This window comes from Nematostella vectensis, chromosome 12 (genome assembly GCF_932526225.1).
Source record: "Nematostella vectensis chromosome 12, jaNemVect1.1, whole genome shotgun sequence".
Classification (NCBI taxonomy): Eukaryota; Metazoa; Cnidaria; class Anthozoa; order Actiniaria; family Edwardsiidae; genus Nematostella; species Nematostella vectensis.
The window spans coordinates 3,197,489-3,217,980 of record NC_064045.1 but is presented as its reverse complement, the minus strand read 5'-3'; the positions used below and the strand labels follow the sequence as shown (position 1 = coordinate 3,217,980).

The 20,492-nt window shown below is 39.4% G+C and overlaps 4 protein-coding genes across 5 annotated transcripts; 3 read left to right on the top strand and 1 right to left on the bottom strand.

Moving 5' to 3' along the window:
• The first annotated feature begins 83 nt into the window (after positions 1 to 83).
• On the top strand, positions 84 to 2,596 carry LOC116605833. Its single transcript, XM_032368469.2, has 2 exons — positions 84 to 2,135; positions 2,207 to 2,596. The coding sequence occupies exon 1, from the start codon at positions 84 to 86 to the stop codon at positions 2,124 to 2,126; it is 2,043 nt and encodes a 680-aa protein (XP_032224360.2). The 3' UTR covers positions 2,127 to 2,135; positions 2,207 to 2,596.
• Positions 2,597 to 2,982: 386 nt separating this feature from the next.
• LOC5516851 (crossover junction endonuclease EME1) lies at positions 2,983 to 11,560 on the top strand. 2 transcript variants are annotated; one of them, XM_032386838.2, is made up of 12 exons: positions 2,983 to 3,237; positions 3,825 to 4,628; positions 5,100 to 5,195; positions 5,697 to 5,744; positions 6,128 to 6,304; positions 7,271 to 7,363; positions 7,643 to 7,761; positions 8,104 to 8,355; positions 9,100 to 9,160; positions 9,547 to 9,672; positions 10,317 to 10,373; positions 10,820 to 11,560. In XM_032386838.2, the coding sequence occupies exons 1-12, from the start codon at positions 3,031 to 3,033 to the stop codon at positions 10,928 to 10,930; spliced, it is 2,151 nt and encodes a 716-aa protein (XP_032242729.2). In that variant the 5' UTR covers positions 2,983 to 3,030; the 3' UTR covers positions 10,931 to 11,560. The 2 variants fall into 2 exon arrangements, with proteins under 2 accessions (XP_032242729.2, XP_048575585.1); XM_048719628.1 differs by lacking the exon at positions 6,128 to 6,304.
• A 6-nt stretch (positions 11,561 to 11,566) lies between these two features.
• Positions 11,567 to 13,880, bottom strand: LOC5516848 (glutamate formimidoyltransferase). The gene is made up of 2 exons (XM_001636853.3): positions 13,093 to 13,880; positions 11,567 to 12,354 (listed from the first exon to the last, which is right to left on the bottom strand). Exons 1-2 carry the CDS (start codon positions 13,849 to 13,851, stop codon positions 12,148 to 12,150), a joined length of 966 nt encoding a protein of 321 aa, XP_001636903.3. The 5' UTR covers positions 13,852 to 13,880; the 3' UTR covers positions 11,567 to 12,147.
• An 80-nt stretch (positions 13,881 to 13,960) lies between these two features.
• On the top strand, positions 13,961 to 20,459 carry LOC125556672 (coilin-like). Its single transcript, XM_048719630.1, has 8 exons — positions 13,961 to 14,284; positions 14,640 to 14,692; positions 15,563 to 15,626; positions 15,959 to 17,273; positions 17,612 to 17,659; positions 18,327 to 18,408; positions 19,104 to 19,195; positions 20,048 to 20,459. Exons 1-8 carry the CDS (start codon positions 14,061 to 14,063, stop codon positions 20,099 to 20,101), a joined length of 1,932 nt encoding a protein of 643 aa, XP_048575587.1. The 5' UTR covers positions 13,961 to 14,060; the 3' UTR covers positions 20,102 to 20,459.
• Positions 20,460 to 20,492: the final 33 nt, after the last annotated feature.

Here is a 20,492-nt window from a genome sequence, read left to right as displayed (position 1 = left end):
ACCCGCGCGTCTTTGAAGAGTTTATGGCTGGAAACCATGCAGTTAGCCGCTCTGGTCAACCTTTCTCTCAAGTGTGGACAGACATGGCTCTGGAACAGTCTGTAAATGCGGACTCAAAGTCAAAAGGTGTAATCGTTGGAATCTCCCCAAACCAAGCAGCTTTGCAGAGGTGGTTTCTCACAAGTCACGAGCGAGCCTCTGTTACCACGGCACTGAAGGATGCATACTCTGCACAAAGTGATCACACCCATAGCCACAAGGAGTTGTCATCAAAGAGGATTGCAAGAGACGAAGCTGATGTCAACAAGCTTGTTAACTGTTTCGCATCTGGATTAATGAACAATCCTTTCGAGCATGAGTCTGACGCCCTCGTTAACTTCGCAACAGGGGTTGTTTTGCCGACCGAAGTTTCCAAGCATCTGATGGAGAGCGAGCGGAACGGCCAAGAGCAAATGGCGGTATTCGTAAAGGAGAGGATCAACTCCAGTGAGGTCCGTTTCTGGGATCCGATTCCGGAACTCAAGGTCAAGACCTTTGACACCGTGACTAAGAGGGTACAAGTAAAAGCAACGAATGAGAAGCTGGTAACAGTTAGGTCCGACAGGGATTTATTTGGCAGGCTGTTAATCGCCGCGAATGCCCGGCAAGTAGACCTGAAGGGCGTCTTTGCACATGAACTTTCTTCAGTTCCATATGCCCTCGCTCATCAAGATAGAAGCCTGAGAAAGACCAACAAGAGCGCTCTGGCGGGAATAATTGAAGTCAATGTTGACGTCCCTAGTATGCTACCACCTACTACTAAGGATATTGTTCATCTGATCGATACAATGGCTCTGGTGCAAGCTGTAAAGTCTGGTGGGAGCAACACATTCGGAGAGTTAGCGGTGAAATACTTCTCCGTCATTACAAGCCCGATGAATGCTGCGTGCTGTAATGAAGTTCACCTAGTGTTTGATCAATACTGGGAGATGTCAATCAAAGTGGAAGAACGATCAAGAAGAGCTGCAACTTCAACTTCACTAGAGGTCCAGATCAGTGGGCCTGCTACACCTATTCCTAAACAATGGGGCAAGTTCATCACAAGCAGCAAGAACAAAGTCAATCTCTGTGAATTTCTGACGAAGTCCTTAACAGAGCTCGGGATGGAACAGCTTGAGAGCGATCAACGACTTGTCCTCAGTGGAGGCGAAAGAGATGGCTTCCGTGCTTTAGAGGTTACATTCGGGCACAGTGAAGAAGTCGAAGCACTGAGATCAGACCAAGAAGAGGCAGACACGCGGCTCTTTCTCCACGTCAAGCATGCTTCGATCAACCATCCCAGATGTAGAATCGTTGTTCACTCCCCTGACACAGATGTTCTTGTGCTTGGAGTTTGTCACTATACTAGAATTGGCTGCCACGAACTCTGGCTCAAAACGGGAATCAAAGATCGCCTTCGGTTCATCCCACTACACGCTATGGCTCAACATTTGGGGGAGAGAATGTGCGATGCTCTGCCAGGATTTCATGCCATTTCTGGTTGCGATTCCACGAGCTCTCTTAGTGGAATTGGCAAGAAAAAAGCATGGGACATCCTTCAAAGTAACAATGATCACCAGGATAGTCTAAGTCTGCTCGGAGCTGCAGAAAACGTCGGTGCTGCAACTAGGTCCAAGTTTGAAGAGTATGTATGCAATCTTTACCACAAGAGAAAGTCAACATCAGCTGATGAGCTACGCTACTTCCTCTTTTGCCAGAAGAAACAAAAGAGCGAAAGGCTTCCTCCAACATCCAACAGTCTGCAACATCACCTGGAACGGGCCAACTACCAAGCTCTTGTATGGCGTCGCTCCTTGGAGGCAATGCAGGACCTCCCGAGGCCAGAAGATAGCGGGTGGGAGAGGTCAGGGATTGAGCTGAAGCCAGTTCTGATGTCCAAGGACCCTGCCCCAAGCAGTTTGTTAGAGCTCTCGACGTGTGGCTGCAAATCTGGCTGTCAGAGGAACTGTTCCTGCAATAACAACGGACTCTCTTGCTCCGAAGCGTGCAGCTGCATGGCTGGAACAGACTGCAGGAATCAGTATTCTTTGCGACTAGCATGCAATGACCTCTCCGATTCTGACGACTCGGATTCAGATTCTGACTGAGTAATACACGTAAGTAAAAATTAGAGATGATAATATGAACATAATTATCTTTTTTTCATAACATTTTCTACTTTTTATAGGAGCGGGCTTCCTGGGGTGCCGGCTAGGGATAAATAAAGGCAGATGGATCTCCAGCGACACGGACATCAGCTCAAAGCTCAAAGCAGCCATTAGATGAGTGGAAAACAGTCGCCTTGAGTAGACTGAATCCGTTTTACCGGCAACGGCGGGATTTTCGTAAGAAAAAGCAACATTTTTTTACATCTGTTTGATCACGTGACTTTTCTTTATCTGGGGCGTACTTTAGCCATTTCCTTAGAATGTTGATATGTATAAAAACTGTAAAGTTATAGCTTTTCTATGCACGGAAAATGTAAAAAAAACGCGCCCTCTTAATGTGAGCCTCGTTTCCATGCAGGACTACGAGTGCCGTAATAAAACACGCCCATATCTTTTGATTGACACCACAAATCGGCATTACGAATTAGCTAGCGTTGTCCAGGGGGCTTGTTCTATAAGATTCCACTGTCAAACCTTTTCTGTGGTGAGGGTTGAGCGAAACTGGAATCTGCTCCCTGACTAATTCAGGTTATTGTGGTGCAGCTTGAAGGTGACCTGGTAACAAGACTGGTAACACGGGAGAGTAACACAAATTCGAATCAAGACCCTTGCTCCTCAAAGCTGGATCGCTAGTGATTTTTTTTCCTGATTTAAAAAGCTAATAGCTCTATATACACCTAGTTAGATTTAAAATGCCAGTATAGCCTTCTTTGCAATTCTAGTACATCAATCCATGATAATACAAACAAATGATACCATACAAATGATTAACGTAGCTGCGCCTGGGCTTCCTGTGGTTTCCCTTTTGGACTCCCTGTGGTGATATTAAAGCGGGGAACTCAAAATGGCGGCCGTCATGGAGTGTGACAGCAGCGACGACGATGCAGACCTGATGCAACCGATCCTCGCTTTAAAACCATTTACCGTCACTCAAGATATGATTGACAGTGTCCTTGCTGTATGTCCGGATGTAAGTGTGGCGGACACTGGTCGCGATTTGGAAATAACGAGGAATGTTTCGAGCACCATTAATCGCATCTTCGATGGTCAGGCAAGTCTTAGAGATCTGGGCTTATTTAGAAAGTGATTGGTTGTCTATCACAACAAATGATTAACGTATCGGTTTATTGTGGGCAATTATGGTTTAGATTGAAAACTGTCGTAAAATAAACACTTCATACATCAAGCCCATAAAGTCCTGGAAATAGAAGATAACAGTCAATTGATTGATATTGGAAAACGATAGGCAATAAACAGGCAATGTAGCGGTGACGTTGTTATTGAGTGCAAGTCTTTTTTTTTATTCTTTCTCTGTAAAAAAGAAGAAAATTAAACTATATAAAAATAAAAACTGCATGCTCGCATGCTACAGACGAGGAAGAAATTGCAACCATAAACGAAATACTTTCTGTCGCCTTATGCACCCCGAATTATGTGTCTGTGAGTTGACTGTCTTACTTGCCCCATGTTAGTAGGCCATAAAGAACTATCCTGGGCACCCAGTCTTGTGGATCCATCTTTAGTGGCAATAATAACATGATAAACCTCTAAAGACCTTTTTCATTGTTTAGGGTTTAAATTTCTGTTGGGGCTATTAATATATACATTATAACTTATGCTTTCTGTATTATTTTTCAGTTTCTTTCAGGTTTTTCAACATCCACCTATTCTACATCACACCAATCTGACTGTCTACCCATAGCAAAATTCGCAGATTCACAAAGAAAAGGAACCTCTACTACTTCCATTAAGCATAATAAAGATTTGAGCATAACTGATATTGACTCTGACACCGATGACAGTGATATTGTTGTCATGAAGGGAGACAGAATAAAAGCATGCAGTGAAACAAAGCAATGTTCAACTGACGACAATCGAGCTGCTGGTGACACAATGATGAAATCTGATAGCATTGAATATAATGCCAAAGCAGCATCAAAGTCCAAAAAGTGTAAAGTTCTAAAAAGAACCAGTAAAATATTTGACATGACTCTTTCGGAGGATGAAATTGATATTGACTTTAATGACATAAGGCCCTCTTTGCAGTCAAAGAAATTTGATGATAACATTATTGATTTGAGCTTCACAGAGGACCTTGATGTGTTACCAAAAACAAAATCAAAAGGGTCTTACTGTAGTTGTGAAGGGAACAACACAAGATGTACGAATGAAGGAATTGATAGACTAGAGCAGTCACCAGACAAGTGTGAGGCCAGATATTCTGATATATCGCCGTCAGGGTCAGATTCTGATGTACCTCTCAGCAGTGTCGCATCTTTTTCTCAGTTCCGAGCACCTGCTAGTTTTGATTCACAGTCCCAAGGGAGTGACAGTGACTGTTTGAATTCGCAAGACTCACAGACTAGTAGGACTAGTAATTCTTCAGGAAAAAGGAAAAAACTAACTCCTGAAGATAGCCTAAGAAGAAAGCAAGCAGCACAAGTAAAGCATGAGTAATATAGCAGGGTTGTTTCTAAGGAATTTGTCCTAAGCCCAGTGCAATGTTGGCCAGCATTGCTGTTAAAGTATCGCTGAACTGTACACAGCAAAAATGCTGGGGAACTACTTCAAATCTCCTCTCAACATGTTTACAAACAGTAGCCAGATTCTTGACAGAAATGCTGGTGCTATTTGCACAGGGAACATCATGTAATAGTAGTACTGTAGACCCAAGGAGATAGGGGTTATATCTGCCAACTTAGGAGGGAGGGGGTATGAATTTGTGGTGGCAAATATAATAGGTGGTTTGACCTTTAGACAGGATATGTTGAATCCATAATAATGTTAATTGTATAGAATAGAATATATTATCTATATATTGTTCAGGACTAATTCCACCTCTTCTTGATAATGTCCCCGCAGGTCACTGATCTGTTTCATACTGATGATCCATCTATGTCTTTTTTTGCTTAGGATAAGAAACAAGCCAAGGTGAGAGAAAAGCAAGCCAAGCAACAGGCTCAAGAGAAGAAACGACAAGAGAAAGAGAGAGACAAACTATCAAAAAAGGTACAAAGTTCATTTTTATGCAAAATGTGTAATCTGTAGATTACAGGAAACAAGCCAAAGATGAAATTTCACCTTGTGAAAATCAGATTAAAGGAAAAAAGATAGCATTCAGTTGTCTATAAATTTGTTTTTTGTCTTCCTATTAAAAATATTTCACTAAACCAACTCTTCATCAAAATAACAAAGCATGCCAAAGATCAAAACAACTATTATAGTCACTTCACTCCAACAATATGCAACAACTAGCATCAACAAATCCAAATCCATTCAATGCTTGTAACGGCACGCAGTGAAGACACGCTGACATGTGCAGCTGGAGAAATATAGATATAAGCTCCCTCTACCATTTACACAGGGAAATAAGCAACAGGGGATAATACAGTGTTTATGGTTCTATCATGTTTTAACATTTTATGCGAGAGAAAGTAGGTCCCCACGATAAGAAATGTTTAACTGCTTAAAAACAGTAACCAAATTGTAAAGTGGCTCATTTGTTTTTAGGCTGAGATGATGAATCAGAAAAGCCAAAAAAAAGATGAATGTCTGAAGGTAACTCTTGTAGCCTGTTCACCTTTTTGTAGGCTCTGCCTATCCATGAGCTATATCACGAAAAGTATGTGTACCTAATCATATAGCTTAAAGCTTTAGAGCACTACTATTGATGAAATACTATTTTCAAGGCTCGTTTTCCTTCAAATAAAATCCAATAATTTTTTTAATACTTTCTGTGAAAGTAAAACGAATGAGAGATAAAACACAAATCAACTACAGGATGTACTACTTCAAATTATAATTTTTGTACTGCTGTACATATCAGTATTACAGCAACCTTACGTGTATAACACATGTATAAGACTCGCCCTGTAACTGCAGGTCATTTTGGAGTGTGTAAATATGGTGCTTGTTTTAAAGCCCATCCCTTTTATGCACAGCTTATAAAAGTTTGCCTGGACCCTAGTCTAATAGCAACTGACCCCTGCAGTGAAGACCCCATACTGTCCAAGCTTGCCACCCTAGACGTCGCTTACTCTATTGAGCCACGCCTATTCCCTGGCTGTGTGACTTGGCATAGAGTGCATCTTCAGCATCGGGTTGATGAAGATCTACAGGTATTGCCCATGAAGCACTTTAACAGCGGCGGGTCTAGCTTCTTGCGGAAGGGGGGGGGCTTGACTCAATCACAATAGAGGAGGGGGATTCAGCACCCAGTTGGTGAAGAGCTCCAGGTACTGCCCATGAAGCACTTTAACATCGGCGGGTCTAGCTTCTTGCTGAAGGGGGGAATGATTCAATGACAATAGGGGAGGGGTGTAATTTGCTATTGTTGCTTTTGCTTTCTTATGGCCAATCCGCACTAGTACTTTTAGGTGTTTGTACAGCGGAGGTTGTTGACATAACCTTTCATGTGAAGCTCAAAGACAAGTGCAGACACGATTAGACAGTAGACAAAAGTTTGTCCACGGTGGCTGAAGATCAAAGGATGCGACGGCCTGTAGTCTGAGCTGGCCATTTTGAAACAAAAACGTATTTCTCTTTACCTTTGTCAATCAAGCTATTGTCATTGCGAAATGAAATATAATCACTAGCCGACTAACCGATCGTACCGGGTACGCAGTCACAGTCTCTCGACCATGAATCCAAATATGTTTCCCTCTGGGGAGCAATTTACCCACAAAATACTGTAAATATACCACCTCAACCACATCTGTGCGGATTTGCGCTTAATTGGATTAGTTCTGCCAGGGAAAAACAAAAACACGTACCGTCACTGGAAAAAACTAGAAACATAAACAAACATCGGCGTAATGAGGATTGACCTTTAATCACACAGAAACAATTTTATCTTAGCAGCCACCGATTAGGGTGTTTGAATGGAGCGACAAATTAAGATATTGTATTATTTATGTAATCCCTTGGCCCCCAGCACATTCATTCTCCGGTCAAAAAAGGCAGCAAAAGTAATTAATATGTGCATGAACCTAATGGGAATATTCTGTATGTTTTCCTTTGGGGGTGCAATGGAATTTAAATCCCCTAAATCGTGTGCTTTAGATTCTTTTGTTTTTCACTACAAGATAACATCAGAGAAAACGTTTGTTGAAGAGGGTCATGTCCTTGCACAAGTCACTGCTGATGATTTTGTCGCCATGGTGGACACGTACAAGAAGGTTGGTATATGTTTGTGTTCCAAGGAATAATATGAAAAAAAAACCTTTGGGTGTGGTATTTATCAATAGCTTAACTACACCAACTAGTATAGGTAAAAACCTTTGGGTGTGGTATTTAACAATAGCTTAACTACAACAACTAGTATAGGTAAATACCTACGGGTGTGTCATTTAACAATAGCTTAACTTTGTTTGTTTATTTGTTTTTTCGTTTGTTTGTTTTGCCATCATTGTCCTTGTTGCCGCCATCCTTACCAAAACTTCTTAATATTCTCTCAGGTTCGCATGGGTGATTCCACGTCTAGCAGTACGCTAGAGTCGTTTTGCCGAAGACTTATGAATTTGTATAGTAAAAAGGCCTTGATACTTGCAGTAATGGGATTGGAAAAGTACTTCAGGTTCGTACATAGTAAAGGTCGCAAGCAAGCGACCGTGTATACATTATATGGAAACACACCCTGCGATTGTGTGAGATCTTGTGCGATCAAATGGAAACCACTTTGCCATCGGTTGCGATCTTGCGGTCAAATTAGCTTCGATCAAGTGCGCTCAGAAAATGGCGGAAAGCGAGTTAGAAAAGTACAGCAAAAGCCTTACAACGAACTTTGATAAAGTTTAGTTCAATCACTTTTTCTTGTATAAGGTATTTATTCGTATCTTATGTTATTATAACAGACTCACTATTAAGTGGGAGCCTATAAAATGGCAGCGTAATTGACTTTCTTTGACGTCCCATATAGGAATATCAAAACGATGCAAGCTCGTCAATTCCGAAACGCCGTCCGAGGAGGCACCGAGGTCCCGACGACAGGAAAACAACGGAAGCGAGGCAGGGCAACCGAGAGGGTCCTGGTGACGAGAGTTGATGTAGAGGAGGTTTTAGTGGAATTAGAGCTGAGAGTGGGGTGTGGAGTACGCATGCTCGACACTGCTCAGGAGTTCGCTGACTTTGTTGGAATGATGACCAAGTCCCTGGCCGAGGCACCTTTCAAGTAAGCCTTTGTAGCCGCTCTCATGAACCACAGGGATCTCTATAAAATAATAATAATTTTGGGGTTTTCTGTGTAATTCCCCATTTTTTTCCACAGGAAATCCCCTCTTGCTCGGCTGATCACACTGACTCAGTCAGTAGCGGATCTAAGAGGGGGGAAATAGAAGAGAGACCCTTGACTCTCTTGGGCTGCCTAAGGAAGGTTCTATGTACAAAAAATAGCAGACAGAATTTCCTTTTGAGTGTATGCAAACACCCTACCTGGTATTTAATTTATCGATGGCGCTGCCTTCGGGGATAGGAATTTGTGTCTGCTGGAGACAGAAAGCAGACCCCAGTAGTATAAGAAGGACCGAATAAGTCCAATTGTTTTAGGAAGAAAAGGCTATGACGTCACCGGAGATGATTTATTCCGCCTCAGCGTTTGTATTCCGCCTAAAAAAGGGTCAATTCGGTCCTTCCTATACTACTCACCCCCACTGTCGTTTGGTCAACCCCCCTTTAAGCCAAAAGCCAGATCTGTCTCTAAGGCGATGGGAATTGTGGCAAACTACTTCGCAAAAATGTTGCACTGTTGGCTGTTGTGGCCCGCTAGAGCGCAATTTAACCTGGGAGCTTTTCTTTTGTGTTTCTTTTAAATGGAGTTGAATGCATATTGGAACTGAAGCTTCCGTTCTTACAGATTTTGTTTTCAGAAAAAGTAATGTTGATTGCTTCTTCTAAAATCCTGTTCTTTTTTCTCTAGAAAATCTCAGCCTGAGGCATTCAGCTTCTGTGTGGATTCATGGAACAAAGCATCTGTCAAGGTTAGCACACGATTTATTTAACGTTCCTATAATCAGCGTAAGCTAATATCAGCGTTTTGATGTTGGCGCTTCACAAGTCAAGGGTATTGTATACAATACAGTAATTATGACTACGCACCTCCCCTCAGTCAATTCTGTTACTATGATCAACGTTAGCTAGTATGGGCGTTAAACAGCCTCTGTCAGCCGCCATCTTGTCTTCTTAGCAAGGTACTTAGTGTGACAAGCATCTATTTCCAACGGGGAAGCCAATGCGATATTTTCGTTTGAATTCGGTTATTATAAAATTATTATTTTAATATTTAATGAAAACAACAACAAAGGTGTGTCACTTTATGTCCCTATAATAAGATATGTAATCGCAGAGTTCTTGGCTGGTTCCACAGGTGACGAAAGATGGCGAGGGACTGCTAAAGGCTTGGCAACAGCAGATCCAGCAGTTTACAAACGTGTCAGCTCAGATGGCTGCCGCCATTGTATCAGTCTATCCATCACCCCAAATGCTACTGAGGGTAAGAGAGTACCTTACCTTTGAGTTGTGACTTTACCTTTACCTTACCTTTGAGTAGTGATTTTACCTTTACCTTACCTTTGAGTAGTGGTTTTACCTCTACCTTACCTTTGAGTAGTGATTTTACCTTTACCTTACCTTTGAGTAGTGATTTTACTTTTACCTTACCTTTGAGTAGTGATTTTCCCTTTACATTACCTATGGAAGTGGTTTTTCTTTTACCTTACATTTGAGTAGTGTTTTACCTTTACCTTACCTTTGAGTAGTGAGTTTACCTTTACCTTACCTTTGAGTAGTGATTTTACCTCTACCTTACCTTTGAGTAGTGATTTTACATTAACCTTATCTTTGGAAGTGGTTTTTCCTTTACCTTACATTTGAGTAGTGTTTAACCTTTACCTTACCTTTGAGTAGTGAGTTTACCTGTACCTCACCTTTTAGTAGTTATTTAACATTTGCTGTTACCCGTGATTGGATTCATTCAGTGCTGACATGTGCGCACTCAACATGGAAACCTACCTTAACTACCGTCATGTACCGCGCGCTTTGTTTGGTGCAAACTTCAAAAGGCGCGTGCTACATTCTTGTAGGAAGAGAATTGTTCGTTTATGAGAGATTTGAGTCTGTATCATCTTTGTTACTTAGGCTTATAAAAGGTGCAGCAGTGACACAGAAGCTTCTCGACTTCTGCAAGACATCCCAGTAAGTATGCGATCTCAAGCCCACGCTACTCTTAGTCAGCTCTACTTATTCGGGATTCAAAATGGCGGACGCTCTTGGCTGAGAAAGGCGGGAAATCAAAAGATGACGTCATTAAAATCTGGGAACGAGGCTAGCAATCACAAACTTCTAAACACGAAATTATTGCGCGCTCCACAAAACAGATCATTGAAAAAATAATACCTTTACTCGAATAACAATACAAGCACATATGCAAACATACATTATGTTATTTCAAGGACGTTAAAAAGTTCATGGGCTGGGTTTTTGCACTTATAATTCTATGAAATGTGTCCTTTCGATCACCGAAGAACTGCAACAAATGTCCAAAACTTTTGCGTATTTTGCATTTGTTTTTACATGTTTGTTTTAAGCCTATTGTATTCTCCAAGTGTTTTATACTCATGTTATTTTTATCGTTTTATCAGGTGCGTCGAGGGGCTGGAGCCCTTGCCACCTCTAGGCGTATTGGACCTGAACTGTCTCGCCGCATTCATCTATTGTTCACATCATCAAATGGCAAGGAAGTTCTTAAGTAAAATAAAAGATTAATACTAGATAGGCGATAAGTACATCGATGGAGGCTTGGCTCCCTAAATAAAAAGACTTGAAAGTTATATTCAGCACAATATCCATTGTTTCATTTGACCACTCTAAGAAAAACACAACTTTCACACAAAATTCAAACAAATATAAGCTAATACAGCCTTACAATTTAGACTTTGCCATTTTTTTGCTCCTGTCAATGTAGCCTAGTCCTTGGCGGGGTTTCCTTTCCTGGCTCCCTGTGGTGTTTTGGGTTTCCTGTTGTTGATGATATGAGAAATTGGAAATTGGTTCTCCCTCTCTTGCCTCATGTTTAACCACAGGAGTCCCAAGCAAAATGGCAGAGGTGCTTTTAGGACTTTGTTCTATTTTCTCTTAACTGCCTCTTGATTTTGAAAAACTATCTATAATCTTTGTACACATGATTTGGGATAAAAAATGTAGATGGAGAAAAAACTAGATTAGGCAATGTAGATTTTCTACAAAATTTATTTGAAATTCTACTTTGGAAAGCTATCCATATATTAATTGTACAGTATAGGTATACTTTTAAATTCGTACACCTACCTTTCTCAAAAAGTATAATGCTTATAAGCATAAATAAATAAAGTGTATCATTTTTTATTAGATTTGATTTATAGTGTATGTATTTGCATATGGAACATTTTCGTCTCATATGGTAACAATAGCTGACCACCCCCAGCAGACAGAAATAAGAAACATCCAGTGAGAAAAACACTGAATGGGTGAAATAAGACTTCTGCATAAAGGGAGAGATGACAGCTATGGGTAACTATTTTTTATTGACTTTGTCAATATAAGTGGTATAGAAATATCTATACCACTTTTTTTTTTATTAAGCTGTGAAATATGCTTTAGTCTATTCTTGTACACTTAAATGTCTTTATTACCTCTTTTGTTGGATGGACAACTGCACTTTGACTATTACATGCAGTTCCAGGAGCTCCAGGTGTAGAGCAAGGATTTAAAAAGTGTGAGGCCGCATTGCTTATTGTTATTTTCTTTGTATTTTTATGCCAAAACTCAAAAAGGGAGCTTGGACCATCTTGCCGCCACCCCACCCCCTACCCCTTGATCGGCCCATGTAGATTTGTTGTACAGGTTGAAAATGACTCCATTTGCAGTCCTTTGGTAATAGTCCTATTTGATCCTGAACAGATAGCATTTCTTATACGAATTCAATCTGGATTTACATGCGATACTCTTTAGAGGTCTCCCAGGCTGTACTGTTGCCCTGCTCTAGAGCATTTTTGGCTCTGTGGTACGCCTCTTCGGGAGTATACCCCACTACTTTGGTACCATAAAGCTCGACTCCTGCTGTGGAAGCCATCTCTTTGATTCTTTCCTCAATGTTATTGGCACTTGTGTAATTAAATGTCCCTTCATCAGTAAGCTCCTATGAATAATAGTAAGATGATGAATAATATGTTAATTTGGGTAAGCATGATGATCGACAAAGCTGAGAACAAAGCAATTGAAACAATTATGCAATTTATAGAATCCTATAAAACTCTGGTTTGCCTAAGGACAGAAGAAACAGTCAAAATATGCTTTGTTCGTGCAAAGAGCTATTTTAATACATAGCTACTGATAGATTGTGTTCACTTATAAACCCTGATCAAGTTATGCCGAGTGTTACAAAGTGGCACTTGCATGCTTGTTTTAAGAAAGTTTAATAAAAAATATAAAAAAGTGTGTAACAAAACTATGTAAAATCTTTATTGGCATAGGAGGTTCTCAGGCAGCCGCCATACAACTTATGCCTTACCACAGAAAACAACTTAAAATTGAAATACAGTAGTTGGTTTTTGTGGAGGGAGGAAAACAGGAGAAAAAACCCTCCAAGCAAAGGTGAGAACCAACTTACTCAATTCACTTGAGTCAGAACCAAAAATCAAACCAGAATCCCATTGGTAAGAGGCACAGGTGCTATAAAGCCATGCTCTGCCACATATGTTACTAATGGGTTAGTCTCCTCTTGTGTCAGAGTCACATGGGCGGGAAGCTTTGAGTGACTTCCACACTAGCAGCTGCAGAGAAGACTACCATTACATTAACTGACAGAGTTTCAGGTTACCTCGGGTAGTGTTAGTATGGAAACCTGAGTCAAAAAGAACCCTCAACCAAATCCTACCTCCAGTGCCTCAACATTACAAGCAATCTCCACCATTCCTTCGTGAGCAAACGCCATGGACTGCACACCCGGTAACCCTTCTGAGCTTGTTGCTCTTATGGAAGCTGCAATCTTCTTGCCAAGTGATAAATCTTTAGTATCTATTGTAACATTACAGTTAGTGACATAAGGTATGGCACCCACACCTGTACATCCATAGCGTGGAGTGGGGGCGGGGCCTATGTCCCAACCAATGCCGTCAAATGTCATGTCTCCCTTGCCTTCATACCACCTTACAGCTTTGCGTCTTGTGACAAGCCCTCTCTTAAGTGGTAAATCTGCATGCCCAAAGAAAAATACAGAAGAACCTTTAATTGTATCTGTGATCCTCCTACCAATGTTTATAGCAATTTTGCCGCATTCTTCTAGAGTGACACTAGGTGTTATAGGGTGTAGTGGTACCAAGTCGACCGCTCCTAGTCTTGGATGACCTCCACGGTGCTTGCTCAGATCTATTTCCTCATATGCCGTTTTGCATGCTCTGAATACACTCTCCTCTATACTATCAACTGGGGCAGCTATTGTTATAACAGACCTGTTATAGTCAAGATCTGAAAAAATGTTTAACACTGTCGAAGAACACTTCAAGCTCGTTTCGTTGAGTGGTTTAGTATTCCCAATAGCTGAATGAGCAATCGATTCTACGATGGGCTTTGATCTTGCTTCGGAAACGTTCAAAAGGCAAGCAACCAAACGCAAACGCTGCATTTTCGCCTGCATTTTCTGCACTTCCTAGCTTTAGGAGACTGGTATCTAGCGCTAGTAAATAAAATTCCATTGGTTAGTGGAAACGAGGCAAGAGCATTGACCAATCAGATATATCGTACGAATAACCCCGCGGCCATTTTGGATCGAAGATTTGAAACTTTGACTGGAAATGCACCACACGTGGGAATACTGTACTTTTTGAAACTCCATTCCGATAAACTATGGCGTTATGTCGTGTGCGTCTGATATTTGACCGAACTTTTCCCGATTTTCCAGGGAAATGCTGGTTTTTGATAGACGTCGCGAGATGTAACTTGGTTGCGGACTTAGAATGGCTTATCCGTAGAAAGTTTGACATTGATGACCATTTGAACCTATACCTAGATGGCTATTTGTTGCCTTCGCAAGAGAACATTGCCTTGATAAGGGATAACGAGAAAATAAGGTAAAGCAGAGTTTACTACAGGAACTTTATGGAGGTAGAGTAAGGGGGAGATTTTAACTTTATTAGACAGTGAAGAGTAAAGTACTTAAACCAAAAAAGTGAAGTTAGTTATTATAATACAAATTTCAATAATAAACAAAATTTCAAAGTTTTCTCATAAGAACAATCCTCCCTAGTATTTTAAGGGGATCCCCCAATAACTTGCTGACTGACAGAAAGAAAGCTCAGCAATATTTACACTTCATTGCTTTCAGCCATATAGTTCGTTTTTTATACAGTAATTTGAAGAGGAAAGATGACCCAAGATGATCCTTATCTAATATTTCTTTGCTTCTACTGTCTACTGTCTTTTCAGAGTCGAATGGAAAACTACAGAAAACCAACTCAAAAAAGGTTTTTCTAAACAGGGTAAATAACAGCCATATCCTAGATTTCTATGTTGTGTTTATATGCCTGGTGCACACTAGTGACATAACAACATGGGCGCGCACACTCTGTTTAGCCCAACATAATGTCGTGGACATGTTTTTTCTCTTATGTAGTTATGTCCATGTCGTTACGTTGGCTTATGTCAAAGTGTCGAACCATTCACACTTGAACATACGAAGATAAGATTGCATGCGCCCATGTTGTTATGTCACTAGTATGCACCAGGCATTACGGGGTTATAGTTAACACCCACGTATAAGAGCCTATAGCTTAAAATTAGTATTTTAAGCACCCTGTCTATAAAAACCTAATGGTTCCCCTGGTTAGGAAGAATAGGTTTTTATTTGAAGGATCATTCAAATGTTGATTTAAATTCTGAATTTGGGAAGAGAATCAAGACATGATTGAGGCTTTTATGTCTTGACATTATTGTTTGGTGTTTATGAAAAATAGAACCAATTAAAAACCTAAAACAGCCTGATTTATAAAAATATGCCCCAATTTATAAGAATCTATTTAGCCCTGGACTTGAAAATTCAAGGTTCTTAAATGCAGGTATTTTTTGTAGCCTCAAAAGAACTTTAACATGATTTTATTAATCGTTTGAAGTCTTGTCCTTCCTTCTATTGTTTCATAGACCCAAAATAAAGCTACATGCTGAATGTTTATGAACATAGTCAATAATATTGCAATCAGATTATCCACTTTTATTATCGCACAATTTTAAACTAAGTTTTTGCCTGCCAGACAAAACATTTTTTTACACCTAGTTCACTTTTCCCTAATTTCTATTCCTGCAGAGAAGGATACTTGTTTCAGTTTCTTATTTATTATGGTTTGATGTTTCAGAGGATAAATGTTCCATCAAGAAAAAGAGAAAACTCTCAACTAACACCTATGTCGTCAGCAAAGGGTAAGGGTTACATGAATTTGTAGTAAAAAGAAAGAATAATTTAAGCAATTGCATGCTTTTATTGCCTAATTCATCATCTTAAAAAAAAAGTATATTCTGTTATATATAGCTGGTGATGGTCATGCTCTCTCATTGGCTATATCATGCCAAAGTTATGTGGTTTACTGTAAATCAAATTCTCCAACTACTAAAAAAAATAATTGTCAAAATTTGTATTGTTATTTCTGTTGTGATTATAATTAAACAATTTTTCGCCTTTGGAAAATTCTTGAGAAACAAAACTGGTGTTTCTCTCTTGAACTGTCATTAAGTGTATTATGTTTCTTTTCCAGAGATAAAAAGAAAAAATCTGACAACCCTAAGAAGGTGCCTCAAGTATCAAAGAAGAAGAAAAAAAGAAAAACATCTGAAAACAATCAAGATGAGAGTAAACTGCAAGGGGATATAGTGAAAGAAATAGAAGCAAAACAGCAACCATTGGTATCTAAAAGAGGAGTAAAGAAAGTAGTTGGAAAGAAATATGAGAAAGCAAATGGGATTGTGAATTCTACGCCCAGCAATGTAGTAAAAAAGAAAAAAACAAAACAGACACCATTGGTATCTAAAAATGAAACTTATGCACTGACTCTTCATGAAACTAAAACTAAAAAGAAAACCAAAAAGAGGTCTAAATTAGCAACAGAAAAGCCCAGGAAAACCAAGCTAAGACTTAACCCATCCACATCAACTTCATCATCACTTTCTTCAGCATCATCATCATCCTTGTCATCTTGTTCTTCATCATCTTTATCATCCTTTTCTTCATCGTCATCATCCTCTAATTCAAGCAATGTCAAGGATCATTCTAGATATCAGTTCAGCCATCAAGTAAGTCCTCATCCCAACAGCAAAAATCAAAAGTCTACAGCTATTCATTCTGTAACACAAGATGTTCCTAAAGTTGTGCAAAAAGATGACAAGTCCTCAACTAGGCCTGTTACTTGTAGGATTGTATTAGAAAAGCTAAACAACAATACTTTGCCCAGGAAAATTCCAACACCAAATCCATATGGTCAAGAAACTCAAAGTACCCCTACACATCTGAAGATTACATCAGACTCCTCCTCCAATCATATAAGATTTGACTCGGAAGAAGAAAGTGTCTTTGAAGTAGAAGAGAGTTTGGCAGCTAATTCTGCACAGAAATCTCAAAAACAACACAACCCATCACTGGACCAGCCAATGGAATATGAAAACCCAACATTGAACCAACACGAGAGCCCAATATTGGGCAAGGTTATCACTAGTAGTGAAGCAGAAGTATCTTCAAATGGTCGTTCAACTAAAGTTCCACAAGCTACCATAGTTGCTCAATATATTGGACATGGAAAGGCAGCATTACCAGATAACAATCCTAAAAAATTAACATCTGTAGGGAGAAATGACAAATGGTGTAACAGAAGCCAGATCTTCAGTAATGGTAATGCCCTGGAATTTAATGTTGAGAGTACAGACAATGGCCAGGTAGAGGTGGCTGGAAATGTGCCACCCCCTAGTGGGTCAACAGGTGCCACTAATTCTGCTGAGAGCATTTCTGAGCCAAAGGACTTCAGCAAGTTCCCTAGTCTCTGTGGACCCCCAAGACCTGGTGATCGCATTGCATACAAGGTATGTATGTTTTGCAATGATATTATCCTTAAAGGACCATTCACCAAGTACAATTTGGGTTTCATCTAGTATGTATTATTGAAGTATGCATCTTGGCAGGAACATAGCTTTGGCTACCAAAAAGTGATCATTCTCTATTGAAAAGATATCAAATCCTAGCCGTTTTTGAATAGTACCTATTCCTCCCCCTTCAGCCAGTCCTCATGGCCTGCATGCTAGGAGTATGAAAAAATTAGGAGTTTTAAAAAGTGTAGTCCTTTGCAAATTCCTTGACATCTTTATCTCTCACTTGATGCCTCATAACCTTGTCTGAGTGATCTTTTGGGTTAATGGTTTAGGTCCTAGAGCTGTCTGCCTCATACACCCCAGAGATGTCAGGGTATAAGGTTAGTAATGTAGTTCTTCTATGAGATGTCAGGGTATAAGGTTAGTAATGTAGTTCCTCTCAGGGATGTCAGGGTATAAGGTTAGTAATGTAGTTCTTCTATAAAATGTCAGGGTTTAAGGTTAGTAATGTAGTTCTTCTATGAGATGTCAGGGTATAAGGTTAGTAATGTAGTTCTTCTATGAAATGTCAGGGTATAAGGTTAGTAATGTAGTTCTTCTATGAGATGTCAGGGTGTAAGGTTAGTAATGTAGTTCTTCTATGAGATGTCAGGGTATAAGGTTAGTAATGTAGTTCTTCTATGAGATGTCAGGGTATAAGGTTAGTAATGTAGTTCTTCTATGAAATCATAGCTCTTCTATAAACTTCACATGGTGTGTTTATAATAACATGAGCATTGGTGATCCCTGTATCATTGATGAGCAATCTTCATTATGACCTTATGTCAGCTATAACATATTGTCTTTTTTTCTTGTACTCTGTTCCAAGTGCAAATGCATACAAATAAATTAATTGGTTGTCTCATCTTTATTTGCATTTGGAACAGAAAAATAAAAACAGCGGCACCAAAACTAGACTTACCTTAAGTGTTCCAATTGTATGCATCTAATTAACCAGTCATGCTTTCAATAACTTTTTTTTCAATGACCCTGTAATTTTTTTTCCAGGAAGGAGAAGTGCTGGGATATGATCCAACTACAAATGAAGTCTCACTTGAACTGACTGAAGCCTCTCTCATTAGGCCAGAAGGTACCTCACAAGTTTGCTACTAAGTACTGACAAATAATGATGTTGGTACTGTATTACTATAATGGCTTGAATAAAGATTTCGTGTTCCAAGCAAGGCACTTATCCTGGGGATGTGCTTACTGTACATATGTGGGAGAGGGGCTTATTTCCAAATCCTGTTTTTATCTCTAGATGAAAAGTGTTTTTTTTTTCATATTGGTGAATGAAGAATGGCTTATTCAGCTTATGTTAGATATTATTGAGAAAATAGCAGCTTGTTTTTGGCGGACAAGAGATTGTGTAAAATAAAAAATGAGAACAAACAGATGCCAAACTGATCAAATTTCATTTGATGAAATTAGCTGACAGCAAGCAAGGGATTCATTACATTTCAGAGTAGGCAATGGAGATTGATAAGTAGGGGGCAGAAGTTATTTTTATTTCATTAGTTCAAATAAAACTTACCTAAATTTTTTTTAAAGTAGCCGGCACTCTGTGGAAAATAGCTGGCGGCTCCGCTGGCGGCTCCGCTGGCGCCTCCGCTGGCAGCTCTGCTGGCCGCCGGGGCCTCCTGTAATGAAACCCCTGAGCAAGTGTACTTGATTGATGGGAAAACTGTTGCAGTTTGAATGTCAAGTCTTCATCTGTGTGGTTTGGTGGTAATGAGTAACAAAAAGATAAAACATTAACCATTCTAAGGTTTCATGTTTTTTTAGGCGATGGCCACATTTCAAGAAAATTCGAGCTTATTGATCCAAATGAAGATGATGATGGCCATGACAAACCCCCTCCAGTACCAGATAAAAAGGTACTGTACTTGTACTTCATGTCTGTTTTCAATTACTTTGTTTTCTAAGATGCCTTTGGATACCATTTACTTGTGGATAATACGCACTTGTGTATAATATGCACCCTGATTTTTTAGGTGATTTTCCAAAAACAAAACTAGACAAGAAACTATTTGACAAAAATCCTAGATGAGAACTATGTTGAAAAAATTGTTACGTTTGCCTTGGAGACATTGAAAACAAGTAGACTTCATTCTCGCTCGAGTCCTTCACGGCATGCTCTCCAGATTTTTTGTTGATTTAGATTTGTCACAAGATGCCTTGCAGAGTTTAAATAACTAGACTAACTTATTTGCGGGTCGAAATACTCAAAAGCTTTCTATTGTTATAATATTATGCAAATTTTTTACCTCTCAAACAAGAAATTTCATGTATAATACACACCCCGATTTTGGAGGTCATTTTCGCGTGAAAAAAATGCTTATTGTACATGAGTAAATACAGTATTAAAGAGACAATTTTTTGAAGATGCAATATCTCAACTTAAATTAGACTAATCTGGAAAGAGGAATGCAAAGGTATCAATTTAGTTATTTTTCCCATAATGCCTGGATATTTTCAGATTTTTAGCTTGATGCAGCCCATGCATGTAACATGTGGCCAGTGTAACCAACATCTGCATACTCCTCCATCCCCCTAATCCCCCTCCCCCCTTGGCCAGTACAAAAATGCTTTTTTCCTATTCATGTATTCAATTATTTACATGCTTCTTAGAGCTTCATTGAAAAATTCTTAATTACAAAATAACTAGCCTAACGCAACTTCATGCAATAATTTATAATTGCTAACTGTCTTTTTATTTCTGGTTTTAGGTGGTAGTGCTTTGGACAGCCATGGTAGATCCCCGTTTGTTGCCAGCACTTTAGGCTTTGACGTTTACTTCAAATTTAAGACTTTTCTACAGAGATGTTGCAGGCCTTGAAATATTTGGGGAGGGCATCATACAGAAACATTAGAAAATATATGGGCCCTGTTCTACCGTGCATATTCATTTGCTTTTTCCAAAAAAAAATTGTTTTCTTAAAGAACAAAACTTTCAGGCCAATATTGTACAAGGGTTGCACATTGAAAATAATTAATTGTGGGGGGGGGGGGATTATCTAGTTATTAAGTTCTGAAGAAAAAATAGGTTAATCGCTTATGTGTACAGTTGTTTGTAAGAATAGATTCCACTCATTAAAAAAATGTCATACATGCCTATTAATAAAATGCATAATGTTTTTACTCTGTGAGTAGAGGAAATATATATTTCAAAAA

Excerpts from the sequence above, each read along its gene's own strand:
- LOC5516848 (XM_001636853.3), bottom strand. The coding sequence starts at position 13,851 with ATGCAGGCGAAAATGCAGCGTTTGCGTTTGGTTGCTTGCCTTTTGAAC. Across the intron at positions 12,355-13,092 it reads GTAATGTTGAGGCACTGGAG|GAGCTTACTGATGAAGGGAC; the intron begins GTAGGATTTGGT and ends TATTATTCATAG.
- LOC125556672 (XM_048719630.1), top strand. The coding sequence starts at position 14,061 with ATGGCGTTATGTCGTGTGCGTCTGATATTTGACCGAACTTTTCCCGAT. Across the intron at positions 14,285-14,639 it reads AGGGATAACGAGAAAATAAG|AGTCGAATGGAAAACTACAG; the intron begins GTAAAGCAGAGT and ends CTGTCTTTTCAG. Across the intron at positions 14,693-15,562 it reads AAAAGGTTTTTCTAAACAGG|AGGATAAATGTTCCATCAAG; the intron begins GTAAATAACAGC and ends TTGATGTTTCAG.
- LOC116605833 (XM_032368469.2), top strand. The coding sequence starts at position 84 with ATGGCTCTGGAACAGTCTGTAAATGCGGACTCAAAGTCAAAAGGTGTA.
- LOC5516851 (XM_032386838.2), top strand. The coding sequence starts at position 3,031 with ATGGCGGCCGTCATGGAGTGTGACAGCAGCGACGACGATGCAGACCTG. Across the intron at positions 6,305-7,270 it reads GGGTTGATGAAGATCTACAG|ATAACATCAGAGAAAACGTT; the intron begins GTATTGCCCATG and ends TTTCACTACAAG. Across the intron at positions 7,364-7,642 it reads TGGTGGACACGTACAAGAAG|GTTCGCATGGGTGATTCCAC; the intron begins GTTGGTATATGT and ends ATATTCTCTCAG.